The sequence below is a fragment of the Lissotriton vulgaris genome, chromosome 1_2 (assembly GCF_964263255.1).
Source record: "Lissotriton vulgaris chromosome 1_2, aLisVul1.2, whole genome shotgun sequence".
In the NCBI taxonomy this organism is placed as follows: Eukaryota; Metazoa; Chordata; class Amphibia; order Caudata; family Salamandridae; genus Lissotriton; species Lissotriton vulgaris.
Window position 1 is genome coordinate 21,421,960 of NC_141686.1, and position 27,730 is coordinate 21,449,689.

A 27,730-nucleotide genomic window follows, 5' to 3' on the forward strand; every position below is an offset into this window, starting at 1 on the left:
TAAGGAAGGTCTCAACCGAAGTAATATAACTTGTGGGACATGGATGAATTTGGAAATGAATCTGAGGAGCAGGAGTGGGCAAAGAATGGAGTCCGTTTTTCTAATTCGCATGAGTTGGAAATTGCCTCGTCAAGTATCTCTAGGGACCCTGGAACAAATATTCCATCTACAATTGATTCTTCAGAAACAAGTACCTCCCTTACAATAGGTGACCAAGATGAATTGCAGAGTGATGCTGGTGTGGTTCAAGAGGAGGTTGAATCTTATTTAGATAGGGAAGTGGGCACAGAGAATAAGAGAATCAGACGTCCACCCAAATGGTTAAAAGACTTTATTGTGGAAGGATGTAAGTTAGTTTTTTGTATTCGGGTGAGAGTTATGCGGTTTTGTTCCTGCTATCTGTTTGTTTTTCTCATTTTAAAGGGGGGGATGTGTTGTGGCTTGTGCATGCGTTTCTTTCAGCGTCTGCATGCCCTTGTGTGTCGTAATCTTTTGTATTATGTTATGCATGCTAGAATGCTGGTGTGATTGGGTACGTAAATGCATTGTTCTATTTCATATAGGTACCCTAATATTGGCCCGGGTAACATCATACCCTTTCACCTAAATCACCTCCCCTACGCTACAAAGTAACAAGCCTTTTAGGATTGAACCTTTACCTAGTTCAAGTCCTGGGCGCAGAAGAAGGGTTTCCCTGAACAATGGCGTTCTATTACTTCATCTTTAGACTGTTACAGTATGAATGAATATTCAAGAGGGTTCTTGGAAACTAGGCTGTGGCTACACCACCTTTCTACACCACCTTCCTCCACCAACTTCCTCCCCATATCTACGTACACAGTTCATCCCATACGTCATTCTCATACCCAGCAATAGCTAATAAAAGAAACAAGGGACACAGGAACAGTAGATACTTTCTGTATAAATACAGCACCTCTTGCTAGGGTTGGCTAGAAAGAACCAAGATTTCCAAGCCGATACACTGACCAGATTTTTAGGAAACAAGGGGGACCCTATAATTGGCTGTGGACCAAGGGTTAGTAACAATTTATAAGGAAACAATGGTCCAAAGCAGTGCATGAATAAAAGAAAAATATTTAAGCAAAGCTGTGATAAGCCGCCTGTATTTATCCAAGCCCAGCCGGACAAGGAATTTATTTTCACAATGTAAGAATAATTGTAAGTCACGTTAAAAAGAATACAAGAGAACAGTCCTGTGCTTTACCACAAAACAGAAAAGTTTAGGGAGAGTTAGAGGTAAGAAGAGTTTTTTACAGGCAAGAAAAAGAGCAAACTGGACACTTTTTAAAAAATCAAAAATGCAAGTGTTTTGCCAGAGTAGTATGTACAGCGAATGATACACATTATTTTATACCGTACAACTACTGTAAAGGGTCGACGTTTCGATCCCCCGCTCTAAGATACATGGGGATCATCATCAGGACTTATTAATTGTGTTGCCTGTGGGGAAAAATATATACGCCTGTGGAGAAACAGGAGAAGAGAACAAAAGTTTTTCATATTTACAATATGGAAGATGAGAGTCAGCACTGCTCCACATTTTTATGAAGACTATAATCGGATTCGCGGTGACTGGGCGAAGGGTTGTGATGTGCACCATCAATACATTTGAGTGAATAAGGTGACTTTTCAAGCATCGAATAAATGAATATGTACACTTTAAAAAGATTATTTACAAAAAATTTCGGCGCAGTGTGGGCTAGTTTGTGCATGGCAGGATTTAGTGGGGAAATGAACAGAGTCTGAGTGAATTCGGAGTGACTAGTGATGCGGACATGGGCTGGTTTGCATAGTGACAGTGACTTAAGGATAGGCTGTGAAGTGACTCACGCAGTCTAGAACATGCGGGTTATTTAAATTACCTCTTGCGGGGAGGAGGTGCAAAGGAGAAGGCTCATGCAAGTTATTAAATTACCTCTTATGGGGAAGAGGTGCAATTGAGGAGGCTGCGATAGCTGTGGATTGATAGCCAGCTGTCTTGCCGGGTTGTGCCGCATGGGTGAGTGAGCAAAGTCGGCAGGCGACGCTGGTGGCTGAATGCTGTAGGCCCTCATGTGCTCGACTGGTGGTGGGCGGAGTCACGTCCTCAAGGGGGCGCGGCCGCGGGTGGTCAGGGAGAGTGATTCAGTGATCGTAGAGAGCATGGCGGCCATTTTAAAGAGGGGTCTCTGTATGAGGTGGTCCATGCCTCTGTGCAAAGGGATAGCTAGGTGTTGGTGAGGTGAAGTGCAAAGTGACATAATTTAGTGCATTCAATTACTTCACATTTTTAGAAGAGTTTCCAGCTGGAAAAATAGGCATTAATAAAACAAAATAAATTATAGTAAAGTTGTCCAATCTTCACTTCGATTCAGACCAGTACGGATTGTGTCAAATTGTAGGATACTTTTCAGTTCCTCTCTGTTCAGTAACTGTGCCAAGTTGCCTCCACGTCGGGGCAATTTCACCACTTTCAAGATTGTCCATCTTAGATTGTCCTCTGTGTGATTTGCTTCGGAGAAATGTTCTACCAAAGGAGCATTGGGGGTCTTGCATCTGATCCGACTCCTGTGCTGGGATATCCTGGTCTTCGCCTTTTGGGTGGTCTGGCCGATGTACATTTTTGGGCACAGGCAAATAATCGCATAAATAACATTGCTGCTATTACAATTACTAAGGCCTTTCATAGAGATAGTGATGCCATTGTGTGAAAAGTCACGTGCTTCAATAGTGTATTCACAAACATTACATGCCCCACATTTGACATGTCCAATCACAGGTGGGAGTCCCCATGCAGATTCAAGAGTTGATGTAAGGGGGGGATCTGGGAGAGCAGCTCTAACTATGTGGTCACGGAGATTTTTACTTTTCCTGAAAGCAAACAAAGGTCTTTCTAGTTTGATCATCCCAGCGTTTATTGTGGCCAATGTCTGAGAATGGATTTTCTAATTCTGTTAGATACTGGCGAGAAGGTGGTAACACATGCCATCCTTTCATTTGGTTCACGATTTTTTGGTGCTAGCAGTGTTTCCCTTGGGCAATACCTTGCTCTTTTAGTAGCTGTTTTGACTAATCTTCGGGGGTAGCCACGATGTTTGAGTTTTTTAGCCAGAACGGTAGCCTCTTTAAAATAATCTGTTTTTGAGGAACAATTCCGTCTAATCCTAAGGAATTGGGAGTATGGGAGCGAGTCTTTTAATGCTTTTGGATGATTGCTCTGATAGCTAAGCAATGTATTTCGTTCTGTGGGTTTTCGGTATAGCTTGGTGAGGAGTTCTCCTTCATTATGGTAGATGGTAAGATCAAGAAAGGCAATTTGCTCTTTATCATGGGTAAGGGTAAAATTCAGATCAGCACAGTTATTGTTGAGCCAATGTAAAAATTGGTTAAGTGTGGTTATATCGAGGGTCCAGATGATAAAAATATCGTCGATATAACGACGCCAAAGTTTGATACCTGGACAGAAAGGATTTTCATCAGTCAGGATTGAGCCCATTTCAAGGGCATCCATGAAAAGGGAGCCAGGTTGGGAGCAAAAATAGCCCCTATGGATGTGCCTTTGATTTGTTGGAAAAAAGTATTGTCAAATACAAAGAAGTTTCTTGAAAGGCACACTTCAAGTAACTGTAGGATGAATAATGTGGGTACCCTATGTGGGCGGGGACGGGTATTGAGAGTTTTCTGAATTACTAGGAGGGCCGCTGTCTGAGGGATATTGGTGTAGAGCGATTCTACGTCCATAGTGCAAAGGGTATCTTTAGATGGATCAAATGGAAAATGCTCTACAAGATTTATCATGGCCATGCTATCCCTTATGTAGCAGGTAGTATGGGGCACAAAATCTTTGATGAAAAAATCAACATATGCTCCCAAGGGTTCAAGGATAGACCCACAAGCGGATACAATCGGTCTACCTGGAGGGTTGGTGGAATTTTTGTGGACCTTGGGGAGAGTGTAAATTAAGGGTAATCGGGGAGTTTTGACATTTAGAAAAAGAAATTCTTTTTTACTCAAGTAACCATCCTTGAGTGCATCTTTGGTAAGTCTCAATATAGTTTCCTGAATCTCTTGGGTTGGGTTCCTAGGTAGTCTCTGGTAATGATTACTGTTGTTAAGCTGTCGTAAAATTTCAGCCTTGTAAGGTTCAATGTTTTGAAGGACAATGCCACCCCCTTTGTCTGCACTCTTGATTATAAGAGAGGGGTTGTTTTTCAGGGAGGTTATGTCATCCTTTTCTTGTCGGGTGATGTTGTAAGGGATGAAACATTTTTTGTTTTCTAGTTCTTGTAAATCTTTCAGTACCAGCTTTTCAAAAGTGATGATCTCAGAGGGGATCATACCTGCAGATGGTAAGAAGGTAGAGGGAGGCCGAAAAGGTGTGAAAGACGTTGGAACAGGGGCAGGATGCAACTGGAAGAATGCTTTCAGTCGTATTAGTCTGAAAAACCTCAATAGTTCGGTATGCAGCTCCATAAAATTGGGGCGTATAGTGGGGACAAATGAGAGGCCCTTTTTGAGGAGTTCAACCTCAGAGTGTTCTAAGGTATGCTGTGAGAGGTTAAAAATGGGAATCATATCTTGTGGTTGTTCTGAGCGGAGACACATTGTTGTGGTTGGTGGTGGAGTATTCTCTACCACTGATAGAAATTGTTCCGCGTTTTGCGCTCTCCCGGTGGGTTGACCCAATGTTGGGGTTTCTTGACCTGTCCTCTCTGGGGAGTGTTTGGTTGGCCCCTGCCTAAAAAATTCGGTTGTGCTAGGCCTCCTCTCCTTGATGTACTAGGTTCCTCACCTTGATCTGAGTTCTCCGAGGAATCTGCAGAGGATTTCCCAGCACAGGAGTCGGATCAGATGCAAGACCCCCAATGCTCCTTTGGTAGAACATTTCTCCGAAGCAAATCACACAGAGGACAATCTAAGATGGACAATCTTGAAAGTGGTGAAATTGCCCCGACATGGAGGCAACTTGGCACAGTTACTGAACAGAGAGGAACTGAAAAGTATCCTACAATTTGACACAATCCGTACTGGTCTGAATCGAAGTGAAGATTGGACAACTTTAATATAATTTATTTTGTTTTATTAATGCCTATTTTTCCAGCTGGAAACTCTTCTAAAAATGAGCACTAAATTATGTCACTTTGCACTTCACTTCACCAACACCTAGCTATCCCTCTGCACAGAGGCATAGACCAGTTCATACAGAGACCCCTCTTTAAAATGGCCGCCATGCTCTCTACGATCACTGAATCACTCTCCCGGACCACCCGCTGCCGCGCCCCCTTGAGAACGTGACTCCGCCCACCACCAGTCGAGCACATGAGGGCATCCAGCATTCAGTCCACCCACGGACCAACTGCAGCATCGGCTGCACCGTGACATACGAGGACATCGCTCCCGGTATTAGGTAAGCCGCGTCTCCGCGCCGCTGGCCTCCTCCGAACGCCCAGCGCAGCACCGCCGCTGGTAATTCTATCTCCCTTCTCTCCCCTTCTCTCTCCCCCACAGCAGATCCGAGCACTGTCCCGGCACCGCCATATTGCAACCCGGCAATTAATTGGTATGTATCTCCTGCCCAGCCCTATCCCCATTTTTAATCTCTGCCCGAATCCTGTGTAATCCGTCTTTCGATTTCTAAAGGATTCTCTAAGGACCAATCTTTACCAGTTCCCCGAAGCGGGAAAGTGGCTACGGCCATCAGCGTCGCCTGCCGACTTTGCTCGCTCACCCATGCGGCACAACCCGACAAGACAGCTGGCTATCAATCCACAGCTATCGCAGCCTCCTCAATTGCACCTCTTCCGCATAAGAGGTAATTTAATAACTTGCATGAGCCTTCTCCTTTGCACCTCTTCCCCGCAAGAGGTAATTTAATTAACCCGCATGTTCTAGACTGCGTGAGTCACTTCACAGCCTATCCTAAATACAGGCGGCTTATCACGGCTTTGCTGAAATATTTTTCTTTTATTCATGCACTGCTTTGTACCATTGTTTCCTTATAAAGTGATACACTGACCAGAGACGCTGAGGCTCCTGCATGCAGACGCTTCAGCTGATAGCGGTCTAAACAACCCTTGCGGGGAGTCCAACTCGAGACCAGGACAGGGTCCCACACTCTCTTACTTCAGGTAATGGGGTTAAACTAAACCTAGAGGGATTCTTGGCTTTACACCTACTCACATGATAAGTACACTTAGGTACATCTAGATAGGCTATCTTGACTTGCCGTCTTGGCCCGGAAGCTGCTAGCCTTCCATGGAGAAGAAAGTCCTCCCCTCAAGGTACTCCAATAGCACGTCGCCTTCTAAATGTATGGGGAAGTGGGCGTGGCAATCAAAACCTGTAAGCCCCTGCGGTTCATCTCTGTGATTTCCATGCCCTGTTGTTTCCATTCTACTTGGCGTGACCATGGCCAATGGGAACCAAATGGGTCATATTAACTCCAGGCGGGAATCTAATACTGCCAGCCTAATCGTTGTCATCTGACACCCACCTTGCATGAGCTATGTGGTTCTTCAGGGGACCAGGAGCCTGGGGCTTCCATCTTCTCTGGCGACCAGAGACTGTTCTCTGGAGTAACACGGCGTAGTAAGGCTGTCTCACCATGCGTCCTCCTTGTGAAAACATCCATCTGATTTAAATTCAAAACAGAATGTTAGATCTTAAAACAATTAAATAGCTAACAAGGTTCATGTCATAAATGTTGTGAAGAAGTCATACACAATCCATACAGAAAAAAAATATTGGAAGACCGAATAAGAAAATGCATTACCGAATCTGAAACCTCCTCTTTAACTTTACTGCTGAAAAAGGTCTATGTTTATAGGTAAATGCTTATGTATTCTCTAAAATGTACCTTTGCATGTGTTTTATGCCGTTTGTAATATGTCTTTAACTCTCCTCTTGCTTTCTTTTGAAGGACCTGCTTAAAGCACAAGGACGATAAAGTTATGTCCTACGGCTCCATGGTGTTATTCACCTGTCTTGATTCAGACAAAGTTGTTGAGTTCCTGGAGGACGAGAAGAATTTGGAATTAGCTGTTGGTGTAATTGCTGCCTACAGGAAGCTACCCGAGATCGAGTCGGAGTGGACGTATGTATTTTCTTTTCAGTACAGCACTTCATATAGAAATATTATTTGGTCAAAAAAAGACAGCATTCCATCCTTCTGAGATCGGTAAATTAAGCACTAAAGTTGTGTAATTTTCATGTATGTTATTCACAGCGTTCACAGATGGCTGAAGTGCATTATAAGTGTATAAAAAGAAGTTATTATTGTTATTATTATGGAAAAACAAGTTATTATTATGGCCCACGTGTTGTGGTGAAGAATGCTTTGGTCGGCCAGCACTGCAGGAAATCTCAGCAGTCTGGAGAAAAAGACTCTATTTCATTTAGAGGAGTGTTAGCTTAGGAGCACTGATGCTGGGGTGGCTACCAGGCCTTCCAGACAGAAGTCGTAGTGCATGCCTAAGTAATCTCAGGGCAAGAACGCATACCCCCTGGGGACTGTGTCACGTATTCATGATTCTTTACTCTGCAGAAATTCCGTTTTGATGAAGAACTGAGAAATCCTATTCTTACTTGCACAGGTATGCTTGCATATACTTTTCTACAAGTAGTATCTTTGGTGGATTTCTTCAGTAACCTAAGTTGGTCACTACTAATCAGCATAGAGACATGTCAGTTTCTTCCAAGGAACTATGTATAAGATATAATTAAGGCTCCCTGTTTTCTGTTTTTACTGATTTTAACAGATAGAGACAAAAACATTTATTTGCTTGTCTGTATTTATAAAAACGGAAAATAGGTTGCTTTTTAAGTAATTCTTAATACTGTTCGCCATGCCTGCCAGGCCAATAGCTGTATGGGTTGATAGTTAAGAGGGTTAAAAAAGAAAGGACTTTTAGTAATGCGGCTTTACCAGCATGAGATATGCACAAGGTTGTTACTGAAATTTGCATATTTTCAAATACGCGCATTGATTTATCTTCTGCAGATGTTCACAGCACTTAAACTTGGCAGGCATTCAAGCATGAGTGCATATTTATTGGTTACATAAATGTGGAAATATACTAATTTCCGCTTCATTTTTCCACAAAACCCCAAATAAATATGGATAAATACAGATAAAATCGCAAAAAATAAATATGGACGGAAATGTCAAAAAAATAAATACCATAAAATTGGAAGCTCAACATATAATCCTGTAAAATATAATACGTTTGGTTCCTTACACGTCCATTATACAGAAGAAGATACATCTCTATCACAGGAACATCATCAGAATAAGCAGCTGTCTGCCCAGAGATGGCCCGCCAGTTAACCCCTTGAAGAAATTTTGTGAATAGCAGTCCAGTCTCTTTCCCATTTAGATCCATAAAGCTGCCAGTAGCCTCCGATGGAGGCTCATTGTTAATTTGATAAGGCCATGCATACAGCAACAATCTAATTATAGTGTTAATTTCACATATATTGCTGCAACTAAATACATGAGAGCTAAGATTTGGCTGGCTGAACAGAACTAGAGATAGATATTTAAGGGAGAAAGGGCAGACTAAAGGGATGACATGTGGCCAAATTGCCATCTACTTGGACAAACTTTCATAAATTATTTATTCAGTTTTGGTTTTTGTATTAGACTGTGATGGAGTTTTCCACCAGTAACGTGATGAAGGGCAGTGCTGGGGCTTTAGGGGTCTGCTCACTGTGCAGGATGTCATACTTAGGCTTCTTCTTTATAGTTCATCAAACTGCACGAGCTTCCAAGATGGGAATGGAAACAATCCTTACAAATAACCTTTTCCAATTATGGTGGTCTGTCCTCTGGAGGTTATCAGAGTTTCCCAGTCCAAGATGGTGCAGAGTCTTTTCCTCAATCCCAGTTCTGGTCGGAAGCATATATAAAAGAGGCTTTTGAGAGGAAGATGCATCGCCGAGTGTTTTGCTCCATCGCAGAGCGTTTGTTCCGAAATATTTAGTTGCGATACTGGACTCTACTATTTTTCTCCCTGATTTTTTGATGTATCAAGTTGGATTGTTCATTTCTGGATTCTTTTCTTGCTATAGTCTAACTCTTTTCATCTTCCCGATGGTAGGAAGACTTTAGCATGTGAGCCTCTAAAGAAGACATTTAACTCCTTTCACATATTTTATTTTGTGCATGTGGCACTATGATTCAAGGAAGAGTCACCCTTTCCTTGGGCATTCTACAAGGACACTTCATAGACCTTATTAGAGAACGATTCTGATACTGGCAGGAAGCGCACCTGCTTGCATCATACTCTGCTGTTCGGATTCCCTTCTGACTGAGCCATTCCGATGGGCTAGGTCGGAAGGGAATCCGATTCGGTTTACCCTGCAGTAATTTCCCAGCTGGCTCTTTCCAGCCAAGGAATTACGATGGCAGTTTCCCACTGCCTTTTTGTGCTGGACTTTACGGCACAGAAAAGCATCAGGAAAGAGCTTTCAGGGTCCCCATGGGTGCAAGGCCACCAAATGGTGCCCTCCCTTGATCCCTGCACCCAGTGGCAGGCACCTTGAGGTGCCAGACACGGGATGCAAGAATGAACTGCACCTCTGCTCTTTTCAATGAGAACATGCATTCCGTTCAGAATGCATGCGAGCATGCATTCCGTTCAGAATGCATGCTCCCATTGAAAAGAATAGACATGCGACCGAACAGGGTTCGGTCGCATCCTACTTCCAGAGCTGGAACCGTCAACAGGAGGGTGTTCGGTTCCAGTTCCTGACCAATTTTGGACGGACTCCGGTTCATCCGACATCGGATCGGCCCCTTGGTGTCCAGTCCTTGACATTTTTCATTTCTTTTTGTATTACATTTTATTTAAACTTTGAGTTTACACACCGTTTTGAAAATCACACCTCAAAAGAGTATTCTTGATGTAGCATTTTATGGGATTTAAATGCTTTGGCTTGTTCTCTTTGCAGGAGAGCAATCCTCAAAGCAGATCTGCTTAGTGCACCATGTTGGCAACAGTTATTACCACTAGTGCCTTTGGGCTGAGGATGTTTGCTACTTTCTTTAGATCATGCTGTTGCCAAAGTTGATCCGTATTAGATGAACACTGGTCTCTGTGCCAAATTTGATGACCACTATGCAACGTTATAAGATATGGACTATATTATAATCTTACTCTTTTGTATTCAGCAGTCATGTTCTCTCGCTTATCCAGACTCAATGGGTGTGAAGGAAAGGGCAGTTTATCCCAATTTTTTTATAAGCATGCCTGGGGCATCACTCCTAAAACAAGTGTTTTCAGGCTTCCTTTAATTATCGCCATCATTTCTGTGTGTAATTATAGAAACAGAGAATGATGCAGTAGTATAAAAGAAACCTTAGATCATGCTTCTCTAGCAAAGAGGCTAAGTATTCATAATTTGTTGAAACTGACACAGATGCATTTTCTTATAATTTCCTTTAAGAGTACATATTCTGCCTGGACCGGGGCATTGAAATTATGCAATTTACAGCTGTGGCTTTTTCCCCACAATTGTGAATTTGTTGCTGTTGCTGCATACTCCATCATTTGCTGCATGATCTGCAGATTTGAACAAATAAATTAGTTTCTAGCTCAAACAGATCAAAAGTTGGTAAAAAGGCAGTAATACATGTTCACGTGCAGAGGAAGGCCCTTTGCAAATGTTGACTGATCGTTCTGATACTTATTATTGTATTTGGGTATCAGACTAGTACTATTGAGGTGAAAACTTTGCCCAGATGGCAAATCACAAAATAATAAGGTAATACTATCACAAAATGTACTGCATTACGCCCCAAGGTTTGCTTTTTCTTGCCCGATAATTTACTAAACCTGTAAAATTTGGTTCTCTGTCGGTGCACAGTTCCAATGGGCCTGGCTCCTTATACGTTTCCCAAATCCAGGCAGAAGATTAAGCAGTCTTAGTAATGGATGAATTGTTAAAATGTATGATTTACAAGAACATGTTGATGTCCCATATGATTGTCTTGACATAGAATCTTTTTTTAAATCCTTGGATGATTAAACCAGAAGGTATTCTGTTTGGAATGCTGATTCTATTCCTGCAATTCTGTTTAGTCTATGCAAGGCATCTCCTGCATTAGTCATTGTATTACATTGCTCCCAAGGTCTCGGGGGGGGGGTACCTGCTACAGCTGTACTCAGTGCAATGCGTACAGCCATGTCTGCTTCTATTGTATAGGAAGGTGATTGAGGCTCAACTACATTTTTCCTGTTCTTTTTGCTTGCATTATTCTTTGGCATTCAAGACAGAAACTAACGCCATATGAATATCTTCAACTATCAGTTGAATGATACCCAATGACATGTATTGCATACAGCAAAGTTCATTTCTGAACAATCCTGTTTTTTTGTAAAAATGTCCTATTCTTAAACAATTGAACACCGCTGTAAATTGACATAGGCGGATCCTCCTTATGAAGCCCAAGCTTAAACATTTTAACACAACATCTTTGACAGGGTCTGAGAGAAAATTGAGTACAGTCTATTTCAAATAACAATGAAATGCTTCTGTCAAAACCATATCCTCCATTTAGTTGTGCAACAAGTGAACTCAATAATGTCTTGGTCTACATCCTTGATAGGATCCTCAATAAGAGCAACCCTGTGATCATTTAAGTTGTTTTCTCCTCCCTTCTTATAATAAGGTCATATTAGTCTAGAGAAATAATCCAACCTGGGATTCTTTGTACTTGGATTGTATTTGACCTCAGCAGCTTTGAGCAGCTTGTTCTTCAGTCTAAATCCCTCACTTATGATCATGTGTGCCAAAGAATCCACTTCTATGGATATAAATGTCTTACCCTTATGTAAGGTCAATCCCTGCTTTAATATCATAAATACCCATTTTAAACCTTTAGATGTGTTCCTCTACAGCACTGTTGAATATTGCCTTGCCTAAAGATGCCAACTTTAGGCAAGTTCTAAAGATGCCAACTTTCAAGTAGCCCCGGGCGTTAAAATCTGCTCCACTCGCGGAGTTTGCAGCTTTTTTGCAACTCCACGTTCCGCATAGAACGTGGAGTTACCAAAAACTCAGCAGTGTGGCAGAGTTTTTTTCTTGTTACCGCTTTCAAAATGTGTTTTTGCTCGAGCGGCAGCGACTTACCGGGATCTCTGCAATCGCCGACGAGATTTCCTATCTGTTCGCGTGCGCCACGAGATTTTTGGAGCTGGCTGCATTTTCGAACGAGAGTGTGCAATCACGAGCACGTCATTCGGACGTGCCATCGGACATCTGGCGGAAGTTCGACGAAGCTTGCGATGCCGAACGTACAGAAATTGCAATCTGGAAAAGAATATCTCTCAAGCAGCATAAAACCTTCTCCAAAATGATGATTTGGATGAAAAAACTCCTCAGATTGACATTTGGCTGTACTTATTTGTGCAAGGAGTCCTTTATCTTTTTGTCTTTTTTTTATTAAGGGGAAAGAAGTGCCCTAGAGTCTCTCTCTTCCTGTTCCTGTCCAGCAGGCTCTTCCCAGTGCTTTGTCCATGTCCGGTTCACTTTTCATTTGGATTTGGAGCTGGAAGGCTCACTCTTTGTGTCTGCTTCATCAAACATTATTGGATTTGAGATTTTACAAGTAAGTTGGAGAATTGGTGTTGTTTGTTTGATTGGGGTATTGCAAGTTGCAACTACAATTTATTTTACTTTTCATCAGTTTTTTAAAATTTATAGTGGGTAGCCAGTAGGTCCAGAGCTACTTATGGGTGCATAAAACAACTGTCTCTGTGGTGTCTGTTGAATTTAAATATCCTTTAGGGCATTAATGGCATTGGCCTGAATTGCAAAATGTGTTTTTTGGGGGGTATTTCACTTTTTTGGTGTGTGTTAAATAAATGCCTTTGTTGGATGTGTGTGTGTGGTGTGGTTGTTGTTGTCTATCTTGCAAACCTTGTTTAGCCCTGTTGATGTTTGTTTTTGCATTAAAGCTGTGTTGTTTAGCATGCCTCCTTTGCCTGGCCATTATAGGCCTGCGTGAGGTCATTGTTTTCCAGGCCTCGTGCTTGTGACTGTAAGTGACCTTGGGGCTGTTGGCCATTTTGTGGTGGTACTTTAGTAGTTTGCTGCGTTTACCATATATAGGTCTGCATGCCTTTCTTTTGTTCCTCTTGGCTTACTGCTTTCATCCTCTTTGCCAGCTGCAGATCCCTGAATGACGTGATGCGCAAATGAATGCCAAACAGGTACCACTTCCATTACATTTGTATTTTTGTTTTTGTTCTGCTTCTTTCCTATCCTTCCTGAGTGTACACAGTAACAGTATACCATGAAGGCCCTTGTTGTCAAAGTCTCACAAATGGCTACACTGTTGTGTTTAAAAAAAAAACTGAGGTAATAAAATATAATAATATAACACTAACTAGTGTGACCCCCACACGCTATATTATATGTGTTTGTTTGTTCTAGTAGTAATTGAACCACAACAACAAATGCAACATTTCACTGATGTTCTTCTGGCTTCTTTGCTTTTAGGTGCACAAAAGACTGAGGAGGAGGTGTCATCATCACCCGTTGTACTGCGAGACAGAAGTCCTACTGCGCACAATGTCACATGACGTGTGACCACAGACATCTCTGCAACTTGTACAACTGCGTCCTGCTGACATCTGAAGAAGATGGCCCCAAAGAAAGGTACCAGGTCCTCCAGTACCAAGAAAGGTGTCAGTGAGAAGAAGGAACAGAAGAAGGAAATGATACTTACCAAGACTGGTGTGCCGGCCAAGATGTTTTTTAGGAAACAAAATATTACGCCTGCAGCAGTGGTGTCCGGGGACTAAGCTGGGAGCAGCACCTCCGCATCAGTGGGCCCACACCACCAACCTAGGCCCAAGTCCATGAGTACCGCAGAGGCAGCCAGTCTAATTGTTCAAACGCCAATGAGCAGTGATGTTGAAATTGACATGTGGTTATCGCAAAGTAGTACCCAATCAAAGCAGGAGGAAACTCAGCAGATAAGTGGGCAACAACAGCCGCAACAATAAGCCGCAACCACCGCCCACAATAGTAGTTCTAACTCAAGTAGGGGCAGTTCAGGAAATCGAGCTTCCTGCATAGGAAGAAGAGCGAGCCACTCTTTCAGAAGATCCATTGTCTTCCAGAGGCACAGCAAGGAAAAGGAGGGTTAGTCCATCAACTTCTTCTTCAAGCCCCCTTCTTATGATCTAGATGCCACTTGGAAGCCACCAGCTCAGTCAGAGAGTGAGGCAAGCCACCCGGCAAGGCTAGGGAAAAGGAAGGTTCCAGAAAGCCTTAGAGTTATGGAGGTAGATGTAGAAGTGGAGGATGATGATGAGCCTGTCAACGTGAACATCACTCCTACCCAAGTGGAGATGGATACCGACATTATTACCCCATCCCAAGTCGCTGTGAGGGATGTGGTACGGATACCACCAACACGACCTCCAGTGTCCATATTTGCATTTGCAAAGACCCAGCAGGGACCTACATCCACCTCAGTAGGTAGTGTTTCTGGCACTGCAAAGAGTCAAATTCCAGGCACACCCTCCAGTTCATCTGGCATTGCAAATGGCACCTCCAGCAGCCCAAGAATGTTCACCTCTCAGTTTGGGACTTCTTTTCAGTTAGCAGTAAGGAGGAGGATGTTGCTATATGCTTAATTTGTCGATTAGTCAGGGTAAGCTTGTTACAAACTATGGTACCGGAGGCCAAACATCCATCTGAAAAAACACCACTTGATCCAGTGGGAGGCACACCTTAAAGGCCAAAAAACGGCAACCATTGCTGTCGGTGGGGATGAAGTAGAAGAAGATATGATCGTGGTGGAAGGTGACTAGAGGGAGACATTTTCTCTGGTACACAATGTAGCCCTGATCCCAGCAGTGCAGTTTTACCGCCCCCATCCGCCTCAGCAACATCTCAGTGGCACCGTAGTAAGAGTCAGGCTGAGACACCAAAGCAACAGCTGTGTGCATTTAAGACCACTCTTCAGAGTCCTGTTCCATCCTCCTCCTGACTCGCCCTAAATCCATTTCCCTCAAGCCAGATAATTGGATGGAAAATAATTGAAGAAATGTTGCCTCATCGAGTCCCTCCAAAAGAATTGGAACATGATGACTGTAGCTATCCTCCTTTCTAAGCCTAGTGAGACTGACCCTTAACTTAAGATGCGAAGCAACAGGTAATGAATGGCATACGTTGGACGCTGACTCTGAGTGATTGGTGTTTGTGTTGTTGTTTGTTGTGTATGAAGTGAAGTTAAAGTGTATTAGTATTTAATTTACACACTAAAAGTGACCCAAGTAAATGTTTCCCTTCTTGTTGTTTAATAACAAAATTGTACTACTACTGCAGACCGATCCATTGCATTTTTGAATGTGGAATCTAGACTCACTCGGTACACTGCAAACTGAGTTGGACAACACCATCATGATGATCACAGTGACATAGTATCTTCGCAGTCAGTCAGAAGGATCGGAGATGATTGATATAATAACTCAGGGCGTTTTTTCATGAGTGGCATAAAAGTAAACAAGTCAAGAAAAACCACAGCTGACCTACATGTCTATGTAGTGGTGGAGTCGAGTTACAAGTCTCACAACTGTAGAAGTGGTAGGACTGACAGCTGTGCATTGATTTAGTTACTTACTTTGGAAAATGCTATGTTGTTGTATATGTGTGCTCTGTCTGGCTCACTCAAAAGCTAAGCTTAAGTGGAAGTCGGGTGGGCACCGTGGGCCTGCTCTGTCCTGTTGCTATTGTAGGTTAATTCTGGAAACAGACAACAGAGTAGACATTTTATTTATTTATTTTATTTCATTTGCAGAGTTTTATATAGCGCTGGCTAGACCTGGAGGTATCAGAGCTCTTTACATTACGATTACCGAGAGACCAAATTACATGAGTTACAGAAGCTTAGTTTCACATAGGAAAAAAACCACTAGTGTTACACAGGAACAGGAGTTACTATAGCATACAATACCATATACACATCTCATATGGGGAATAGAAGGTAGAGAGGGAAAAGTAAAAAGGGGTGGGAAGATGATCAGGCAGAACCGGTAAAGGGGAAAGTTCTTCAAAGGAGCCAAAAGTCAATGTGAAAGTCAAAACAAACCGGCTAGGAGATCAGCAAATATAACATCCGATGTCGCAGTGACTGAGCAAGACGTAAGGGGTATATGAGGGGGGGGGATCAACTCAGAATAAAGGTCAGTCAGTCGACATTGGGCATAGTCCAGCGGCATGTTGAATCTGATTGAAGCCGCCAATGGCACCGATGGCCTTAACACAAAATGGCAGGACATGCAAAAATCCAAACCATAAGGTAGCTTGCTCCACGGAGTAGTGCTGGGTGGGGGGGGGGCGCAGCCACCGGAACAAGAAGGGCAGGAGGTTGCCGATCAAACTCCAGTTATTTACATGCACACGTTCAGGGCAGGAGACTCGCCGATTCAGTATGCCGCAAAGTCAGGTCGGGAGCCCAGGCGGTAGCCCTAGAAAGGGGGGTGGCAGCAGCGGGAGCCAAGAGGGCGCTCCTACCCCGCTCAAGAAGTGAAAAACAAGCGCAAGAGCAATTGGATCGTAGACATGATTTAGCCAGGCTGCCTCTGAAAGTGTTTGCACTCCTCCGTAATGTTTCCTGTTTTTCCTCCTTGATTTTTCAATATCCCTTTTGTTTTTCCATCTACACTTACAGGCCAACCTTTACCATGTGCTAAACAGAGAAAAACAACTCACACTCACCTACCAATCTGCATCCACCAGGCAGGCAGTGGCACCCAAGATTGACGGACGCAGCATCCATGAAAGGGAGGACCAAGAGGAATGCTAAGATGCAACTCCCCAATTTGACCAGGATCATGCACTAACTTTAGTATCATCTTTTAAATAATTTGATTCATTTTTTCTCTTCGATCATTACGACTGTGTGTTGTTGTTATTGTTGCTCTTTGCATATTGATCCCTACAGCTATATTTAAATTTTCTTTGCCAGCTTCAAAAGGAAGCCCGGTACAACAGAATCCGAATCCATACTAGTATAATAAAGAGAGAGCCCAAACCTTTGAGGCGGGTAATCTCAGGAACCACAGCACCAATCACAACACCCAATACAGCGTTGGAAAGGGCAGCTGCAGCAGAAGGACATAGGCTATGCAGACGCCCACCATATACATTTAAAAGGTAAAAGAACCGTGCCAGCAAAGTAGTCCCTTGTGGGTGTGTGCTGGGGGCGTGACAAACGCTTGGGGCGTGTGGTACGTTCCGCCCTTCATGCCATGTCTCATATCGTGTGCTAATCCCACCCTGCTCCCTTTAAATACCCCTGCACCCCATAATCATAACCCAACCTTACTCCTTAAAATACCCCAACATCCTTAAACACTAACCCATCTTAACCCTGTACATATACCCTGTACCCCAAAACCCAAACCTATCCCTAAACCCTAAAAATACCCCTGTACCTCAAAACCAAAACCTACCCCTGAACCCTAAAAATACCCCTGTACCCCAAAACCCCAACCTAGCCCTGAACCCTAAAAATACCACTGTACCCCAAAACCCAAACCTACCCCTGAACCCTAAAATACCCCTGTACCCCAAAACCCAAACCTAGCCCTGAACCCTTACAATACCCCTTTACCCCAAACCCAAACCTATCCCTGAACCCTAAAAATACCCCAAAACCCAAACCTAGCCCTGAACCCTAAAAATAACCCTGTACCCCAAAACCCAAACTTACCCCTGAACCCTAAAATACCCCTGTACCCCAAAACCCAAACCTAGCCCTGAACCCTTAAAATACCCCTGTACCCCAAAACCGAAACCTACCCCTGAACCCTAAAAATACCCCTATACTCCAAAACCCAAACCTAGCCCTGAACCCTAAAAAAACCCTGTACCCCAAAACCCATACCTATCCCTAAACCCTAAAACTACCCCTGTACCCCATAACCCAAAACTATATCTGAACCCTTAAAATACCCAAACACCCCAAAACATATACCTCAGTACCCCAAAACATATACCCCTATCCCATACTTACCTTATCCAAACATAAAAAAAAACATGCTTTTACCATTCATGCTTTTTCAACGAATTTCGTTGTAAATGTATGCGTGGTAAAAGCATATAAAATGTAATGCCATGCGTTATAATGGCATTGCGGAGTCATGGTACTTTCGTAATGAAAGTATGCGGAGTGATGGTATGCGGAAAGAAAGTTACGGAATAATGGGTGTTTACCCTCCCCCCGGTAAGTACATTGGTGGCATGGCGGCCCACATTTGAAAAATCCACAGGTCTCTCTCATTGATGGTCAGCAACGACATACACTTTTAGACACACCTCCCGCCGCACGTTCTAGAATTGCGAACTTTAGAGCTGGGGAGCTACGTTCGAATCTCGGCATCAGCTCAACATCCTGTGATTCCAGGCAAATCGCTTTGTCTCCCGGTGCCTACCACAAATGAATGTGTTCTTCTGTAATGTAAATTGTGCTCATGCCATGTTGTCGAGTTCGCGCTATATAATATTGCAAGGAAAAATAAAGTAGGGAAACTGGAGTTCTACTACTGAACGCGCACTCTAAAGTGCATCAGCAGTGCACTGTGTATCGGAGCGTTTCACAGGCCTGTCACAGATAAGAAATGCTATCTAAACGAAATCCTACAAAACAATATACTACGGGCCGGCAGCAATTCATACCCGGACAACATCGGGACGGGCTGCTAGTATAACATTTATGTAATTTGTGTCTCTCTCTATGAGGGCAAACAGTCAAACAATCAAAGTAAATAGCATAATAATAATTAGTAATATACTGCTGCCCTGTACTGTCTTCAGGTCTAGTTAGTAAGTACTACTTATCATTAACCATCAAGTCATCATCATGCATGCATTTCCTTTTTCTCCCTTAACAGATTTATGAATATGATGGTCGTCTACCAAGATTGTGTGTGTGTGTGTGTGTTGTTGTTGTTTTTCATGTGTACTGTTTGTCTACATCAAACCTTTCTCTCAAACCCTAACCCTCTTCCCCTGAGCTGTGTGATTTATATTTAGGTGTGACTAAATTAAATGTACACCAATAATTGATCACACACTTGCTGGGGCGGATGTGGTGAAAGCAACACTAATACAATTTGAAGGCAGGGCGAGGATCTTCTTCTTCTGCTTGCCCACCCATGCTAAGTATCTTTGCAAGTAATTTTTTTTCCAAAGGAACATAATCCATCATAATTAATTGCAGGCATTGATTGGATTCATCATCCTCCTTTTACAGCACTAAAGGTTACGCTTTTGTCGAGTGACTGGACACAACTACAGTTTGTAACTTGTTGTTGTACTAGGCTATCCCCGCCACCATTATTATGGTTTATCTTCCAGTCTCTCTTTCAGGCAACTGACTGTCTCATTTTCTTATTTTGCAAATGCTACTGCTAGTGTATACTACTACCACCACGACCATGGCATTTTGGGAAACAAAACCATCATCACCATTCAGCCATTGCTGCGCCTAAGTTTAAGCATTACTCACAGGTAAGAGAAGAAGTTTGGGGAGGCATAATTAATAATGGAAATTAATTCATTAATTTACACTCCCACACCCTTGACTCTAGTTGCAGAATGCATAGACTAGGAGGAGAGACTGACAGTACTAGTAGGACAAGTCACACAGTGAGAGTCCCGCATCTATCTGTTCGTGTGTTACAAAAAATCGGCAGATCATTTAAATCAAACACAGGCTGCGGCCCGGCAGCAGCAAATGAAGCTGTGTGACGTCAAAGAGTAAAGCCCCACAAAACATTTACATCATATGTAAAGTTTAACTATAAATATAATTTAATCCCCTAACAAAAATATACTAATAATCCCACAACACCTGCCCCACCCCTCTTCCTAACTCCAACCAATGTCCAGAAAGAATAGTCCAACCAATGTCGGTTCAAAAATAAAATTGTCCATATAACCCCAACTTTTCCCCAACGTGCGCCCATTGCCCACCCATCAAAAAAAGGAATATTATATCGGCGGGCTCACAGTCACCGGTTAACGGCTAGGATCTCCTGCTTTAGTTCCTTTAATTGCTCCTCTAAGCACTTCATTTGGAGGCACATGCGGCGCTTAAAATATCGACAGTTGCATCCACGGGGGCAGCAGTTTTTGATGAAGTGCGACGAGCGGCTGCCAGACCGCGACGCCATACCACTGGAGGGGCCTGACTGGGTCCCGGGGTATTGGAGGAGGCAGCAGCTGCTGCCACCTCCTCCTCCTCCGCCAGAACCACCAGCCGCTGCTATTCTGTGCGGATGGCATCCAGCTTTCGGCTCCGGGCAATTGCTGCCAACTCCTTCCTGTCCGGTTTAGATGATTTTGTTTCGGAAGGAGTAGCTATATCAAGAAGAAATAAAAATATTGTAACCAATATACTCTTAGCAAACCAGTAAGACAAATTAATTCTAAACATAGTGGCACGGTAGCACTAGCAAGCACAGTACATAACTTTGTGGTATCTATCCTCCCACTTCCTCAGCCTCTAACATGTGTGGGAGTTTCAGGCATTATACTATCATTATGGACTCACTTGAGTACACCATGTCTTCTTCTTCTCTCTTGTTTAGCTAAATTAAGTGACCTTGTTGTAGTCGGCATGCCAGCTCAGTCAGCTTGCGCCCAAGACACATACTCGTCGTGATGCAGACTCACGTTAGTTTTTTTACTACTGTCTGCATGTGGGGAAGCTGACTACTACACAGTCATCTTATTTTTCTATTATGGATTGCACTGGCTATACTCTCTTACATCATGGGTAACTGCTCAATTTCACTTTCGCCATGGCCTGATACTACTACAAGGCAGATGATATCTGATCCAAATGATCATTGCTTATATATGAGACAACATGAGGCACTTTGTTTTGATTGATTGTGTAACCATGAAGCCAATAGGCCACCCGTGGCAGACTGACACAGTAAAAAATAAATTAACATAGGTAGGGAGTGGGCCCTGGAGTCGGCGGGAGGCGCTTGATAACATACATACACAATATATATGCTGTGATTGCAAACTACTGTGAGTCAAGGGAGTATTCTGGAAATACAACTTATTTTCTATTCTGGCGCAGTGTCTTTTTCTTTTACATTCTCTTTAAAGACTCTTCATCCATTGACAGTCTCCACCTAAGCTATCTATGATGAATACCACCCAGGCACCCATCCATTCAAAGTAAATATGTCTATCATTCTTCTTAACACCTTCAGCGCGGCGCGAATTTTCGCGCTGTGCTGAAGGTTCGAAAAACGGGCATGGTCGTGACGGAACGGTTCCATCATCAGCACAGCCCAACCGACGCTGATGACGGAACCGTTCTGTCATAAGCATTTAAGGGGTTAATCTCTCAACAAACATTATTTTGTTTCACCAACAACAAACATTGTAATTTTCTTTTTTCAAACCATCACCCATACATCCTTCCTTCCTTGCTTGCCTTTGAGTTTTACCCATGAAACACCTTGGAGGATTCTTGCTATCCACCCATACAGTTTCACCCACCCAGGCAAGCATCTTTTCTTTTACCTTCCACCCATCCTTCAACTACCCATGCATCTGATTTCTATCAGCCACCTATGGTTGCATCCCACATATTCTTCTCTACCAGTCTTATATATATTACGTCTCGCCCGTCCTTCCATCCTTCTTTCCCTTTTCTTTCATCAAGGTCATCTGATCGGACTCTTAGTCTTCTCCATGAAACTTTCACAGCTGAGTTGAAGTCAGATAGAAGAGGCCGTTAGTTACTCAACTACTCACGCTGCTAATGCTATTGCTCTAATGCTTAGTAAAGGGTGTCTTCTTCAACCGTTGTTCACAACAATTTAGACTCTCTCAACTTACACAACACCCTTCTAGTGAGTGTGTAACAATTGTCAATAAGTAAGGAATATAAGTATAACTTACCACCGCCCGCCACTGCTGCTAACTCACCCACACCTGTGGCAGCTGCCGTATCCACTGCTCTCTCCTGGCTGGAGTAACCTTCCCCGCCGCTGGCCCTGGCACTGGTGGTCTTGGTCTTCTGCATTCTGTCCATCAACTGTTGTTTTTGCATTAGAAAAAACATGACACATTTTTTTAGATGCCATATAACCCTCCCCCTATTTTTCACTAGCAAGATTGAAAAAAAAAGTTAAAATACATACATATACCACATACTTCACTACAAATTGAGTACTAGAGTAGAGTAGACACTACTAGTAGTAGTATGTCCTATCCTATCAAAACTAATAAAATATCTGGTTGGACATTTTGTTGGTGGGAATTGTCAAAAAGCCTCTCAAGATTAAGAAGTCTAGAAGAGGCCAACCCCAAGGAATGGACTCAGTAGCTAGAGCTATTGATGAATCTGAGTTTTAATAAAACCTTTTAAATAAAGAGTGGCCAACTGGTCAAGCTTAGCTACGGATCGAGTAATAATAGTAGTTTTCTGGAGAGTCCTAGCAAAGGCAGTTAGAGGCAGTTAGAGGCAGGGATAACAAGAATTTAGAAACAGATAGTCTAGATTGAAGAAGATTTGGTAAAAAATAGAATTAGGAAACGGAAATGATAGTTCGGAAAAAAATAAGGTGCAGTAAAAGTTTGGGAAATATAATTATTAATATTAACCATGGGGCCAGCAGCAGTGCCCTCGGTAGTGGAGCAGTCCTGGTCCAGGCGTTCTCCAGCTGCTCCCGCCGACCCTGTCTTCTTGCCCCTTGGTGCTGATCATGTAAGATATAATAAAGAAAGAGACAAACCTTGATGATTGGTGTGAAACAAATAACATATTTTAAACGCTCCCAAAAACATTTTTGAAACAACAATTACAATAACATTGACCTATCTAATCTGATCGACTGGTACAATTGCGGGATTCCCGGACCGTCTAGTTATTAATTATGAACACTAATCCTGTGTTTCATTCTGGTTACAGAATACTATGCCTAAGGACCTCCTGACCTAGCCCACCTATTCAGACGGGCCAATTGTTCACTAAGTCTGCATTTCCATTTATTTTAGTCCTCAAAAATGCATAGATGGAGGACACATGCATACATTTTTGCATACATCAAATTGTTGGTTGTTTGCTTGCTGCTGATGTTCTGCTAAGCCTATTACTCCCTTACTAAACAAACTACAAAAGGTTTTACAAAGGACTGGAGTAAGCAGCACTCAACACCACTATCTTAGTGACAGGAAGATAAAGGAAGGACTAGAGTCTCTCCAGCATTACCTAACTTAAGTTCTCTAAAGACAAATCTTAGATTAGTAGCGCTGAGCACCTGTATCTAGAAGAATAACAATCACAGAAGATTTTTTAAACCTAATTTACCTGCAATGTAAGCAGCAGCTTTCTTGCTACTCATAAAAAAATGATATTCGCAATAACAGTAACACATTCTAGAGAACACACAATACTTCTAGTATTAGCTACTCACCAAGCCCCCGACCTCGAAACCTAGCAGGTCCAGCAGGTCCTGCTCCCGGTCCAAGATGTCTGATCACCGGTGGGTCAGCTGGCTATGGGTGTACCGGACCCCAGACCCCAGAGCAGCGAAACACTGCCTGGTGCACCCTTGCCCACTGGCGATGATGCTCCTGGGTAGCGTACCCGGAGTCAGGCCTGCCAAGGTTAAGGGGAGGTGGCGCTGCACAAAGAAAACAGGGGCGGCCACCTCTGCCTCGCCAAAATGGGACCGGGCCTGCACCCCTGGCGGGAGCAGTCTGCCGCAAGGCTGGCGGCTCTTTGGCACAGGCGCCTTGCCCTTGGAGCCGGTACCCTTTCACTTAGCCATGGTTCTGGGGTGGGCGGTGTAGAATAGAAAATTTAGCAAGAAAAATAAAGTTAGGTGAAGAAGTAGGAGAATAAAGAAGGAAGTAATTTAGAAAAGAAAAAAACGCAGTAAAAGTAGAAATAAAATGCAAATTATAGACTTAGAGATAGATGATAAATTAAAAAGTTCAGAAAACCAGTGTAAAAACAATGGATTGAAAAGATTGGAGAGGGATTGAAAAGCTGCAGAACCATGCAAAAGATAGGAAAACAAGATGGCTGCACCCAATGACGACTGCGTGATGAAGTTCGCACAATATTTCCCCAGAACACGTCATCAGCTTTACCAAGTGTCAAAAACATCTCGCAAGCATACCCCAGTATGCGGCAACGATCAACTCCGCATGCTCGTGTAGCTACGCATAGCGTCGCAGAATTTTTGTGCAACTTTCCGTAGCCTCGCCTAGCGCCCCTACACGAACTTCGCACAGGATTACTTTAAAGGCATGAAAACATTGGCAGACCTTAACTGGGGAAATAAATGTGGTGAGGTGTTTACTTTCAGATGTTAAAATTATCTAGTGATGTGCTTCTAGAAGATCCAATGTGAACCTCATAACTGTAATTTACTCTTCACTTTTCAGTAGCGAGTGAAAATTCACAAACTTATGTTAATTTACAGAAAGTGAATCCATGCATAATCTTTGACTTCTCAGCTTTTTGCGGACCAGAATGATGGACAAAATCCACTTTGAAAAATTACCAGGTTTCAATATCTCATCCACAACACATTTTTTTCAACATCATACTTAACTCATCTCTCACACCCAAATGGACATTCCTCATCCTATGTTCGACTGGAACAGCTGTTGCTTTTAGTTTCATTTCTATGAGAACCTTTCAGAAAAAAGCTAAAAACTGTGCTGTTTCAGGAGGCTTGGGGTAATGTCTAACTTCTCCCCTTGTAGCACTGTGCTCACTCTCTGCCAAGCGCTTAGAGACCCCTGGGTAATAAGGCGCTATACAAATCCAATATACAATACAATACAATACAACCCTTTCTATTCCCCGCTCTGTTTTGAAATAGACCTTCCAAACAATTTTTCTAGTCAAAACTGCCTTTAAAAGAAGGTGGCAAGCAAGAAGTAGGAGGGTGAAAGAGGGAAGTAATATAAAACAGTAGAAAAGAAAAGAAACACAGTAAAAGTAGAAATAAAATGCAAAATATAGACTTATGGACAGAGCAAGAGGACTAATTTCCATCATTCATCTGCACAGGAAAAGACATCACTGGATTTTCCATCATCTGTCTGCACAGGAAGTAACATAACTGGGTTTCCCATCATCCATCTGCAGAGAAAGTGACATCACTTCTCTCAGCTGCATTGTGGACCCGCCACTGGCACACGCACCAAATGGAAACCCATCTGTGCCCATCAGTGCCTGGACAATGCGAGGGCCGGGAAACCTGGTCTTTCCCTCTCCCGCCGCTACGACCCTCCACGCCCTCAACCCCTATTGATTATGATGTCTCAATATTAAAACAACCTTTCAGTAGCTCAGATTGAAAAAGTACATGGTTACAATAATAAAACAATGCATACAAATTATTCCATATTACATTTTGCAAAAGCTAAGTATGACCAAACAGCATATATGGTTTCAGAGCAGGGCTTTCTGTAAACTGCCAATTTCTTTATATCATTCCAAAGGTATCAGAATAAATTAATTAAAATTACTTGAGGCCCTATTTCCCAGTTTCCCTATCACAATTCATATTGTTTCCTGATACGCCAAGCAGCACTAATAAAATTTAATACAGCACAGCAAATGACGGCATTGGGCAAAGATCGTAAATGATTAAAACCATCCTGGTATGAACAAGGGGCAATTTCCGTCAGGATGGGCCTAATAAAACATGCCCTTATATCTTTATATAAAGTGCAAAACAGCATAAGGTGCATTGTGCTTTGTATGGCTAAATTAATACATGAACAGGGAATCAGTCTCTCACACCAACTGGCCTGGATAGGAAATGCCACCGGAAAGTGCAATGTGCAGAGACGAACCCTCATCAGACGAAAGCGGGAATGTGAATGGGTGCTAAAAGATAGATACAATTGTTGATGATTTGGCGACCCATAGAATGGGGTCTCATCATCCAGGTTAGATGTAACTAACTCATTATAATAAGCATTTGTAATCATTGATTTTATATTAGATGGTGTGCCATCAGGATTTTCAAAAAAATTACCTAGGCCAATCTTACTTAAAGGATTTTTAACATAGCAGAGCCAGGGAATAGATGATACATTTTCTAAACTTAAACAATCTCTTATAATCGCTCTGGTGAATGATAATTCTTCCGATGACCATACTTTGCCCCATAGAATCTGGGGCGCAATTTTGACTCTATCTTCAACAAAATCCAATCCCAGCTCTGAATGACAATTTTTTTTAGAAGAGCTAATGGGAACCATCAGCAATCTTTTCATGAATTTGTTTTCCAAAATTTGCAATTAACTGTTTTTTTTACTTCGCCATACACCTGCCCCATTGGTTGTAACTGACCGATGTTTTGATTCATATAAGGTGAGAATTTCTGCCACTGACTTATGTCTCAATTTGCACGCAAAGCGGAACAAGCCCTCTATGATTCTATTGGTCTGTTGCCTAGTCACAATTGAATATGGCCGGGATGCCCGTCACCCCCTCCCAACACAATCCCCAAGGATGGGAAGTCGGACGCAGTTCTGAACTTTTGGAAGGGGGGAGGGAGTCACCCTCCCGGCCGTATTTATTAAAATATGAAACAAAATTTAAAACATTAAATAAAAGTTTCATAATCATGTACAAATTTCATTTATACATTTCGATGAAGACATGTTCTTTGGCTAACCTTAACAAAACTCTAATACAAAGGTTTCCTAGCCGAGTCTAACATCCTGCAAATGCATACATTCTAAATTAAAATTGTACATCCTAGTATTAAGGGCCAACGGCAAGGTCTTAACCGGTGTCAAATCCCTACTACCAAAAACTCTCGCCCTCACGGTGTGAGTGGCGGCCGCGCAGAGGACTGTACCCTCCTTGCCAACTCTAATTTCCCTTGTCTTGTTGGGGGCCCCCCTTTCCGCTCCACGCCATCTTAAAGGTCGTCCGAGCTCCCGTGTGAGGTATCTGTAGGAAGGACAGCGTGGACTCTCCCCCCCCCGCTCCCTCCCCTCCCCCCCCCCATCCCCACACTCTCTATCATATCCGCCGTCGCGGATAACCGGGCCCTGGGAAATTCGTAGGAGGGGCATATAGCCGCCTCCTCCCCTGGAAGGGGCCTATGGCCATCTCCCCTTAGGCGACCCATCCTTAGTGGGTGCCGCCTCCCAATGGGAGGGGCCAATGGCCGCCTCCCCCCGGGCGCTCCCATCCATAGTGGGTGGCACCCCCCTCTAGGGACCTTGAAATTACTGCTCACCGATCATGACCTTACCGCCACAGGCCGGATAGTTGACCGGCTATCCGGCCCCCCCAAACTCCTCCTAAAGGTCATGCTTCCTCAAACTCCTTAGCCATGCTATGAAGTCTCCTATGAGTAAAACATCCCCCTCCCGGGACAGGTGAACCCCATCATTTAGATACATGTGATCACCCCGAATACACCCATGAGGGATGCTATGCAACTGCGCAGAGCGAAACAATCTACCAATTTTATTGTTTACCTTCTTCACCGAATGGTTCAGTGCTGACACCGAAAGGCCCCCCCGCCATACTTTCCTGGGAATCATGTGGGACCAGGCAATCGTACACCCCGGGATTCTTTTTGCCAACCAGCTAACAGCAGACAACACTTGCTCAAACAACACTCGTCTACCCAGTGTCACCAAGTCATTGCCCCCCAGGTGTACTATGACTACAGATGGCGGAGACCTCTGC

General features: G+C 43.2%; 1 protein-coding gene across 1 annotated transcript in view; it reads left to right on the top strand.

Annotated features, from left to right (window-relative positions):
- Positions 1-27,730, top strand: part of ATXN10 (ataxin 10) — a 1,037,424-nt gene that overhangs the window by 434,792 nt on the left and 574,902 nt on the right. Inside the window, exon 5 of the mRNA XM_086952750.1 lies at positions 6,920-7,093. Within this exon, the coding sequence (XP_086808876.1) occupies positions 6,920-7,093 (174 nt within the window). The remainder of the gene's footprint in view (positions 1-6,919; positions 7,094-27,730) is intronic.